An 11,673-nucleotide genomic window follows, 5' to 3' on the forward strand; every position below is an offset into this window, starting at 1 on the left:
TCTTAATACTGTATCTTTCCTTATAGCTTACTCTGTGACAGATACTGTATTCCATATCAGATTAATTGGAGTTCTGTCACACAGGAAAGATTAGTTATGATAAATGGCATCCTTAGTGCTGCTGAATTATGTCTTCCTGAGAAGAATCAAAACCATGCTTCATTGCCATTCACCAGGCATTCCCTTCTAGGAAACTACATACCTTCCTGAACTTTTCCATCTGCTTATAAAGATCTGGATCCAGCTCCTGAGACACGTCTTTCATCCAGAGTAGAGCCCCTCTGTATTCAGTCCGACACTGTTCCATTCGGTTTACTGTCAGCCATGTGTCTGAGATGGCCCTATATCTGAAAGTCTCCACTTCTTGATATAATCTACTCAAAGGAGCACGCAGTGCTAATCTGGCAGAAGGCATGAAGGAAAGAAAGGAAGGAGATGAACATGTTAAAGAAGTTGTTCCACAAGGGCAGACAGATTAATACAACTACTAACACTTTATTAGCAATCAAAAAAACATACACAGCCAAACAGTTCAATTAACTGCTACTGTATGTTCAGATGGTTCTACAACTTGGTTGAAGGTACACATGAACAGGGTAATTTTGCATTAATATTGTGTTTGCAATCTTCCTATTCAAGTAGTGACCCTTCACTTACACATGAGCGGAAAAGGAACCTTTTCTAATGCATGTATGTATTTTTGTTAGCCAGGCTGCTTGTGTGTGTCCTATTAACATTCCTCTTCACAAGTTGCATTTAACAACTCCAAAAAGGTACTCAAGGTAATTTATTACTGGAAAGATACTGCAGATGTATCAGGATTGTCATGTTAAGCCTCAGAAAAAGTAATTCTGTTAGCCTTTTAATCTTCGAATGTATATGTAAATAAAGAAGTCATCTGTCAAGTAGATAATTATCTGATTTACCCCCACCTTTTTTTTTTTTTTTTTTTTTTTAAGGAATATGAACAATTCCTTTGAAGAACATTCATCTTTTGGAAGAATTTAGGCATTTTTTTTAAATACTTCTTCCAGTCACTACACTTTGGAAAGGCAGTAGGGGACACTGTTGTCTTCCCTATGCCATCACTTCAGCGCCTAATGAGATCTCAGAAGTAGACAGAATTACTCTAACTTTCTCTTTGCTTCCTCCTGCTGCTTCTGCTTTCCTCTTGACTGCCAGCAGCCACCTCACTGGAATGGGTTCAATCAGCTCCACACCAGTGCAGAGTTAGTTTAATGTGCTACTCAGGGACTTTCTAGGCATAAGAGAATTTCTAATTTCAGTTCCAGTAACCAGCAAATTATGTCTTCTTGATCTCCAGCTACTGAGCTAGCTATTGGCAGTAAATAAGAGCAGCTCCAACTTCAACACAAGCTTGAAGATGGCTCAAGAGAAGAAAGAGAAACAACTGGTTTTATTTTTGTGAGTTTATTTAAAAAAAGATGCCTTAAAATGCATTGAGTAAGAGATGCAATAAAACGTGAGCTTCTTATTGTGACTCCCCTCCCTTATTTTTTCCTCATTCTACAAATACTTTCCTAGCCAATCAAAGGAAAATTCAGTTTTTGTAGACATGTCATACAGTGGTATTTCTATAAACAGTTAAGTTTTATAAAGAAGCAAATCATCAGGGTTTTTGCTCAAAGATGCCTCACGTGTTTTAAAGATCCCACTCATGGCTGAAATTCTCAGTGCTCTGTATGCAATGTTTTATTTTAAGCCAAATAGCTGCACTGTTAAGCTAAAGCTGGAAAGTATCACAGTAGTTCACAGCCCCCAAAAAGTCCTGTAAAATATAATGGAATAGCATTTTCCCTTGCAAATGATGGTGAATTTTAAACTTCTATAGTCCCAATACTGTCAAAAAAAAAAAAAGTATCATAATACTCATAATGCCACGAAATACTGTTACTTTTAAACTCTTTGAGCAAACACAGGGTCAGTGAGACATTAAGGGCTCTGGGTAACAGCATGTGTTTGTGCGTATGTGTGTCCCTCTGTATTCCTTACCTTTTACTGATTTGCTCCTACCCAACCTACATGAGCTTAGTGGTGATCTCCTGGAGGACTTCATGGTTAAAGCAGAGAACAGCATTTAAATTCTGTTCTCCTCTGTCTACTTTTGATATGAGACTCCATAGCCCAGAAAAAGGCATTCCCTTACCCATTTACCTGCCCTCCCAGGACCCAGAAACCTCCACCACAGGCCTGCTGTAGCATTTCTCTGCAGAGTGAGAAGTGCCATCAAGCAGGAGAGGGACCTGACATCAGCTCCTTTACAACCCCACTGCTAGAGAGGCTCTGCAGATGCACCTGTACGGCCTTAGAACTGCTGAGCTGAACAGGCACGGGTGGAGAGTCTGTAGATAGACACAGACATAGCAGGTCCACAGGACAAGTAACAGCATCAGGCAAAACTACACAGAGCAAGCCAGTAATATGAAGAATACTACAGCAGTTTTGGTCAGTAATAACTTTCATATCATTTAATTCCTCACACATTTCAAATGGCAAAAAGAATTATGTCAATAGTGAATCAACTACCATTATCCCACATATTTTATAAATGAGATAGTAATTCTTACGTATATACCTTTGCTGAGAAGAAAAGCAGAGAGCCTTTCCTGTGGCTTGCATCATTTTTCCTGCTCTCGTTTTATCCTGACAACCCTGTGATCGAAGAAATTTCCCCAATTCATTTTCTTCCTGAGATAGAACTAACGAAAAATAAATGAGTGGTCAAATGCGTTAATAGATTCTAAACAGCTTTAAAACTAGCCTAACATCAAACAGGTTAAGTCCCTCCAAATCCAAGCAGCACGGAAAAAAAATAATTTCATGGAATTCCTGTATTAAACAGAAGATGTTATTCACTTAAGTACAGCAAACCCATCAACAAATGTTTCAAGAAACACAAAATTTCATCAATGCTAAAACACAACAGGAGAAACACGCTTTTCCTTTCTTGAACAAAAGAATTAAGTTGGTGCCGTGGTTTAATGCCAGTTGGCAACTAAGCAACACGTTATACACAATTCAAACACTATTTTTTAATTTGAATTTCAAATTAAGTGATTGTTTTTAAATAAGAACATGAAGAAAAACCAAAAGTGTTTTTTATGGTGACTTGTTGATTATTTCCAAATTGGGACCAGGGGTCCTCACAATCTCACACCCAAATATATTTCATTATGGCCTAATCTACTCATCTTCCAAAGTGGCTGTCTGTTTCTTCCCACTACCAACAGGGATAATGGCCTAATATAATAAAAGAAGATCTTCTGAAGTTCTCTTGTCATTTTTCCAAATGTTGACAGTCAAATCCAATGCAAACTCATAGCATACTCTGGTTGAATATGCTGCATGCACATCTTCACATCACAGATTTCACCTGCTACTGTGCAATGCTTCTTGAACTCAATACACTACTACTCTGTATTTTATCTCCATATCTTGAAACATTATCGCTGACTCTCTTTGAATAGGCAAGAGAAAAAGGAACGACTGAGAAAATATGCATAACATTCAACAAAACAAAGTGAATTAAAAGGTGCCTCCAAAACCGGATTCTCCTCCAGGCCAGAAATCAGAGCAGCAGAGAATCAAACAATATTGATTGGGGAGAAGCCTCAGAGGTCATTTAATACAACCGGCTGTTGGAAACTTCCCAAATGAGGTTCCTCTCTCCCACTAATGACTGCCACTAATTACTGTACACCTGTTACAGCCAAGTCAGCATTATGAAATTTATCATAATAGCATGGATTATTTAATTATAAAACTAACAATAAGTCCAGTTTTCTTCAGTCAATCCTGATACCATCCAGCCTATGCCATTCTATGATTCTATGATACAAAAATAAAGCAGTTCAGAATGGAGTTAGAACTTCTAAGACAAGACCCTTTTCTATTTAGACAGGTCAAGCAAGTAATGGAAGAAAACCAACCACCCTTAAAAAGTAAGCTTTCTCCCATATTTATTGCTACCTATCACTAAATATTATCAAATATAAAACTTAAGAACTAGGAGATCTTCAAGCAAATAAGCAAATTTGCCTTTAGCTGTCTGCAAGGAATGTTATCTCTATTTTTAACTAGGATGAAACTAGTAGCTCCACATTCTTATATTTACTCTTTCACTTTTTCAACGATATCATATTGCAGACCTTACCATTTTAACTACTGTATTTGATCATACTTACAACAAATCCTTTTTTGATACAGTTCAATTGCTTTCAGCAACTCCATACATGTTCTCTGAATAGAATGGAAAAGCTGATATGGAAACAGAATACACAAAAAATTTGTAAGCATATGCAAGATACACTGATGACTAAAATACAAGAAAAAGCTCAACTTTTTGTAGAAATTATTAGGGATCACTATTTCCTTCTTAAACAATGAGAAATCTTTCTGGCTTGAAAGTAATTTTTCCTGACCAATTGTGGTTTCCTTCCAATTAAGTTGTCCACTGCAACTACAGACAGACCATTCATAAGATACAAAGAAAAACAAAGACAAAAATATTTTTGAAACATTCTGATAGTTAACCAAACTACTCATGATTTTTTTTGTTATTGATATCTTTGGATAAACATGAAGAAGTAAAAATCTTTGTTTCTAAAAAACCCACACCAGAGCAAAAACTTATCAAAATGTCTACCATGTTTATCAAGTGTTAAGTGACAACATGCATATGGAATTTTAATACCATAAAGTCTAGTGGAACAAACTTGTATGGGTATGTCAACATAGAAAGTTATTGATTTAAACCAGACTTTTTACTGGCATAGCTCTGGTTTTCTAACCAGATTTATAAAGCAGCAGTTTCCAAATCAAGTAGAGGAGAAAAAAAAAAAAAGTAAGTCTTCACTAAGTTTGAAGGCAGATTCTAAGAAATAGAAAAATTATTACTCTTTCTGCCTGTCCATCTAAAACCTCCAATCTGTAACTTAAACCAGAACTCCACTGTATCAAGCACTACACAAATATAAGCAAAACGGACTGCTGGCACAGTAACTGTCTTCCTTCGCATCTGCTTGACTTCCTATGTATTTACATGGGTCTTGTCGTTTAAACTGAGAGCGTGACTTGCAGCTGAGAAGTTGTACAAGTGAAAACATGCTTACACTTTTCTATCTGGTAAACACAAGTTTCCCTATTTCCAATCCCACCCGAACTAACGGAGCATCCTTACTGATGAATTTGCAACACAGTAAGCATGGTAGAAACTCAGGTATATATTTATAAAATATTGTTTCCATCCCTATAGCTTGTTTTACAACCATACTCTTGGTTTATAACCCATCATGAAGACTCCATAGCTAGAATTGTCACCTTGTAAGTTATCACTATTACAGCTAGAATCACAAAGATTTGTTTGTTGTAAAACAACCTCTTGTATTTCAGCTAAAACGCAAATAAACTGAGAATCTTAACAATTTTCTAAGAAGATGAAGAAAAACAGTAAGGCAAAACATTTACCCCTATGTCACAAAACAATACTGATAAAACTCAGCTGGACGCTAACTTGGTTATCACACTTTAGAAGTTCATTCTCTATCTTTTGCTTTGTGTCAAAGGTGCTCAAGCTCTTCAATTTATAGAACTTTAATTTTTTTTCCCCGTGGGGTTGACAATGCTGACAGCAGGAGTGTATTTGCTGCCCAGCAGGACTCCTTCTCTTGGTTATACTTTACAGGCTTTTAGAAGCTGTCTTTGGTCGTGTCAAAAACCAGTAAACTGCACAAAAGTTCCAGAAAAAAGACTTCACTATGCACTTTGCTCCTTCTTTGTGTATTTCATGTTTTTCTGGTATATGTGGCATTTTATCACTGCAGAAAAGAATGTCATTTGTATATACTATAGAGCACTACTTAAAAAACATGTTTTAAACCAGTATTACCAAAGGACAAGGATGACTGATATAAGCACAAAGGATGATCTCCTGCTCCCTCCAGGAAAGATGTTAGGTTCCAAATAAAGTTTGAGGGACATGGGCTTTTGTATTACTAAGCGCCACTCCACTCCCTGTATTTACACAGGTACTTCTGTTAAAAATTGGAAAGTATACTATAAGAAAATAATGATAAAAATGTACATATATTATATATAATATGTATACACACACATCTTGGAGGCTTGATGGAAATGAAAACATTTTAAAGATTGACAAAGAAAGAATATGCATTATGTAGATATTACAAACCTCTAGTTTTGCATCCAGGTCTGCATCTGAAGCCACAACATGTTCATCTTCCTTTTTGCCTGTGACTTTTATAAGGGTTTGTTTCGTTTTCCAGTATTTCTGCTGCATTTTATTGACCACGGATTTTTCTTGGCTTTGAGCATATTGGTCGTAAAATTCCCTTGGATAATTGCTAAAATATTAAGAAACAAAATTATAAAACTTCAATAGGATGCTTAAAAAAATAAGTCGAACGAGCCAGATTAATACACTTCCATCAAGAACACTGTGTTTGCATGTAGATATGTATTCTAACACGTGTTCCCTCATTACGCATTAATAACAAAGCAATTTAAAATAGCACTATATTTCCACAAATATTTCCCATCCTACTTCGGAAAACAATATACTGCTTTCAATTTGAATGTCTTTAGCACATAGTATTGCCAAATAATCAGCTACAAAGAATTCTTCCAAATGCATTATGGAATGATTTATAGTCCATGGAATTGAATTCTTATGTAATTAATAAGAGAGTTTCAAGTGAACTGGCAGAGTTGCTTGAGCAGATAGTAATTTTCATGCAATTTTGTCAGTGTCAGGATTTCACAAAGTTCATTTTATGAATGGAATTCGACTACTTTTCCTCCCATTTTTTGCAACTGAATAATAAAAAATTAGAAGAATACTTATATCTTTCAAGCATGCTATCTGCAAGACGGATAGGTCACTTCTTTCTTTATGCAATGACCACACGAAAACTGCAGGCACGTAAACCTTGCTATGTTAAACACTCCAGGAAAATTAAAGAGGCTGGGTTTATTTTGAAAACACCCCTGGAGTGACAAACTGTGGTTCGTTACTGAGATATTGCTAACTAGCTCTGCTCACAACACATGGAGTAGCATCCCTAAGCTGTCTAAGAGGTCTTCAGACTCAACACATGCATCAAGTCATGCATTGACACATACACACACACATATATATATGCTTGCTATGAAATACCACGGCCATTCTGAAACAACAAAGCATTGTTACACGTGCTCCCCAAAACGGTGGCACATCTGCTCTACATGGTTACTAGTGGCACAGTTTAATCTGAAAAGGAAGTTTATTTCACTGGGATTTGTTATTTGCTTTAGTTATTTTAAATCAGTGAGTTAGGAGACAGCGCCTTAATCACCAAAGAGACGGAGATTAAACCGAAGAGATTAGTAAGAGAGCAAGGACAAAATTCAAAATGCACTTATACACAGAACTTCTTGGCCTCTTCCCCAAACTTTAAAAGCAAAGATATTCACCCATTTAATTCTATTCAAGGATTAGTTCCAAGAGTTTAATTTATGAATTTCGTTGAAATTAAAATAAAGGCCTTTTTGGTGCTACAGCACAAAATAAACAACACCTGCAAAACTTTTCAGGTGGAATTCTGCACAAATTAACCATTACGCACTCTGACAACTGAGAGTCTATCAAGTTAGGTGAAGTCTATATTGACCTGATACATGCTGCACTTCTAAAAGACCAAATCTACAATCTCTAATAAATAACAAGAAGATCTCCCTGCATTACAAGGAAACAGAACATGAGAGTTTAATAAAAATAGCATTACTTTAAAAATAATAATAACAATAATAATAATAAAAAATCCAACCACTCACAAGGCAGTATAAAGACTCTAGCTGTCTGGTAGTTGTGTGCTTTAACTTTGGCTACAGCTGTGCAAATAACTGATATCTCAGTTCAGTGGTCAAGTGAAGAAAACACCATAATTCATCTGATGTCAACCAGCCTTGATATCTACCTCATTTGAGGTCGCTAGAAATTCTGGGGGCATGGCGCAAGGAATAAAAGTGAGTTATTAATATGAGGTCACAAAAAACACCAAACTGGGATTAATACAGATTCCTGAATTTGAGACTGGTAAACCAATTGAAGGAAAAAGAGCAATACAATCTTTCACCACTACAGACAAATTCAGCTTCTCATTTCATCTGGAGAATTTACTGGCTCCTGCTTATGCTTAAGATAATGGAAGATTTATAATCACATTACTGAAATATCCGGTGGACTATTTTTACTGTTAGACACCTGGGAATACCTTTTGAAATGGATTTTGTATCAAGCAATCATGGACATATTTAGGTTTTGTTAAACAATCAGAAAACATAACTAAAAGAAGGATGTACTTTATTCTGAAGTTGACGACCATGGATAAACCTCTTGGAACACGACAGTTCACACACTTCTTTCTGTGAAGCAGGAAATTGATAATACATGCTATTTTTCTATCTAGTCAATTCACTTGTTTTTCCATTCTTCAGCAGTTTTTCATTTTTTATTTTTATTCTTTTGAAACAGAATGCCTATCAGTGACATCATCTAAACACTAGATGCCAGAACATAATGTGTGGTTAGGCTCAGGCAGTGACAAATCAACATACCAAATACCATCAGCTCTTTATAATAAGAAAAAAATGACCAAGGTACTTACTATTTGTGACCTTCCATGTTTCTTGCTTTCTTCAGACACTTAAATAAAATGAGAAATTATCAGTTAATACAAACATCTTTAAAACATCATTTTCAAGTTTGACACTAGAAAACGTCTACCTTTTCACACAGAAAATTACTATGTTGTAGCATATTGTTTACACTTGTTTTCTGTTACAACAGAAAACTTTCCAATCTGTGGACAAATGCTTTCCTCCTGTAACACCCAATTCTCGCTTACATTCATGACAAACACATTTAAGTGGTGTCGCTGATGTTGGCAATTATGATACGTCAGCAATTTTTCCAGGCAAAAGCAAATTTACTTGGCATAAGTTCAGTGACTTTTTACAAGGCAAGCCAAAATTGTCCGTGCTAGGCATCTTACTCAGTCAAGTCTTTTTCCCCAAAGTTTTAGCCATAACACTGTTCAGCCACTTTTTTAGCCCATGTCCCACTGATTTATTTTTAAAAAACACTAGCTACGTCATGTCTTGAGCCATGGGTGCAAAATTTAACTACCAAGTGGTTTTTCTAGGAGGGACACCACAGTTCCTGAGGATGGAGTATGATTTGTATGTATTTGGACTTTAGAGTTTATAAGCTAGAATCTCCATCTTGGATACTCAAGTCTCCCACTATATTTTGAGCTGACCAGATGGCACGCATATCTCTTCCCACCAGTAACTGAGCACACTCCTTCCAGGCCAAATTTACAAGCGGAGCCAGACTCTCCTTATAAACAACAAGCACCTGCCTTCTCCTCTGCTGCGTTCAGAGAGGAGGACTCCGTTCTCCAGCATACAGCCAGCATGCGAACAGAGGCATTGCAGCTTGATCATAAATGAGATCAAATAGGAGCCAGTCAGATGGTGCTGCCGGGGAACGGCCATTGTTAAGACCAGGCACAGAAGGAACACACCAACAGGCTGCACTAAGATATGAAGCTGATTGACTGAGAAAACATTAATGGGAAAAGCAGCTAGGAAGGTACAGTGCTGAAACTGAGCTTTAGCACAAATCTGAGCAAGAGAGAAAAGGGGCTGCAATTGGGAGATGTGACGTATCTAGCATGGTGCTGCTTACAGACAGTATGGTTAGCACTAGAATGGCAAAGGGACTGGAACAGATCGCAGGGACCCGAAGAAGGGAATGCAAACAACCTGAGTGCTTCCTGCAACCGTGAAGCACGCACACTTCCATTAGGAGCCAAATCGAGCCAAATTCCAGATTTCCAATTCTAACCTCTCTGCTGTCAGTATCTGTGAAGCTTCCTGGCAAAGTTCTGTCAGATGCTGCAAGATTATATCAGAGCTGGAAATCTTCCCGAACTGGAATTTTTGTGAAAAAAAAGTGCTCATAAGCACTGCAGGAGAGACCACGAGAAAATTTGTAACTGTCTTCAGAGCAGAGTTCGAATGTAAAAGCCAACAGCCAAAAAACAAACAAAGAGGAAGAAAGGGCTGTTTCAGATTGTTGTTTGTGTTACAGCACCATTCAGTCAGACAATATACAGAACAGACAGCATCGATCATAGCTTTGCTGTAGTTTCTAGAGCCATAAGGCACAGGCAACATACTCCAGTTTTCTAACACCTTTATGCTTGACTTCACTGTTTTAATACTGGTCCTCCTTAAGTCAACTGTGGGTGTGTGAGAGAGAGATAAGAACACAGGATTTAGCTTGTATACACATCCATGACTCAAGTTATTCAGCAGCACACTTGGTTTGACAGGAAGCAAAAAATAGTCTATCTAGATGGAATAACACGCACATTATGTGGAACAAAGTGTAAACAACCAATACAGGGAACATGTTTAAGGCACTGACCTTACAGACCGTACATGTCTACCTGACTCTCCTGGAAACCAGTGTCCCGAAAAAAAGAAAATAAGATGATATCGGGGTCATGGTGAAACAGTTCTCATTTGCAAGCATAGCTCACACTCTTTCTTCCTAAACATCTAACCTTATATTTTGATTCTAGGGTCATCTTAGTTCTACTCCTCTGAGTATAACATACATAGTATCCCTATGTCCCTCAGATATTATTTGCGTTGGTTTTTAGTTCAAAGTGAGGACTGTACCACAGCCATTAGGACAGTGTTTTCATGGTATGAAAACAAGAACATATCCCACTGTGTGACTCGATGGCATCTGAGGTGTCTGAGGCTACGAGGCATGCTGCGATAATGTTGTATAGCCATATAGGGTGGAAGGAAACAAAAGCGGAGCCTTACCTACACCTACCTCTGGAAATGGCTCCTGGCATGTGGCAGCACCCAAAACATGCCAGGAGAGAGGAAGGTCCCAGAGAGCTCTAGGTGGTATAGACAAAAACCATGCCAGGGAGACTGCAGCAATTTAAATAGCATGAACAAGAAGCAGTCCAGTGATCAAGCTCGACCCTGGGCCCATTTTATTTCCAGTACAGAGCTAGCTTTTGATCCTAAATGAGAATTCAGTTTGCACAAAGACAGCTTCGTAAGCACTGGCATTGAGTAAACAGAAATGCGGTTGCTCAAAAAGAATCAAATGACTTTTGATAAGGCTTGCAGTATTTCACCTACAATTTCCATCAAAAATGTTCCTGGATCCTATTCATTCCAGATGCTGTTTGAGGAACTTTCATAAAGAAACCAGTTATGCCCTAGAAGTCTCAGCCGAGTTTCACCTTTCTCAGTGACTGAGAACACTTTGGAAAACCTGAATGTCCCATACTACTATGCCATTCTTTCAGCTGTTAATTTAGACCACAAATGTGCCTTTGGTTTGAGTCTCACTGATCTCAATGGCACCCTAAATGATTTCCATTCACACAGACCTTGTTTCAAGTTAGATACACTTGGGTAAGATCTGCAGCACTGTAAACTATTTCACATTTCATGTTTCAGCATCATAGTTAAGCTCTACTAAAATGGAAACAGTGCATATTAACATAGATATTAAAATCAGAAACAAAGGTAGAAGAACATAATAAAGGAATATTT

General features: G+C 37.4%; 1 protein-coding gene across 3 annotated transcripts in view; it reads right to left on the minus strand.

Annotated features, from left to right (window-relative positions):
• Positions 1–10,525, minus strand: part of ICA1 (islet cell autoantigen 1) — a 59,988-nt gene extending 49,463 nt beyond the window's left edge. For 2 of the 3 annotated variants that reach the window (XM_086614507.1, XM_086614506.1), the window contains exons 1-5: positions 8,685–8,701; positions 6,212–6,383; positions 4,206–4,278; positions 2,597–2,720; positions 203–401 (exon numbers count right to left, since the gene is read on the minus strand). In XM_086614507.1, coding sequence (XP_086470633.1) covers positions 203–401; positions 2,597–2,720; positions 4,206–4,278; positions 6,212–6,383; positions 8,685–8,701 — 585 coding nt within the window. Of the gene's footprint in view, positions 1–202; positions 402–2,596; positions 2,721–4,205; positions 4,279–6,211; positions 6,384–8,684; positions 8,723–10,513 lie in introns of those variants that run through there. The other variant, XM_086614509.1, reaches the window with a different exon arrangement.
• Between the last annotated feature and the right edge of the window lie 1,148 nt (positions 10,526–11,673).

This window comes from Tauraco erythrolophus, chromosome 7 (genome assembly GCF_009769465.1).
Source record: "Tauraco erythrolophus isolate bTauEry1 chromosome 7, bTauEry1.pri, whole genome shotgun sequence".
Lineage (NCBI taxonomy): Eukaryota > Metazoa > Chordata > Aves > Musophagiformes > Musophagidae > Tauraco > Tauraco erythrolophus.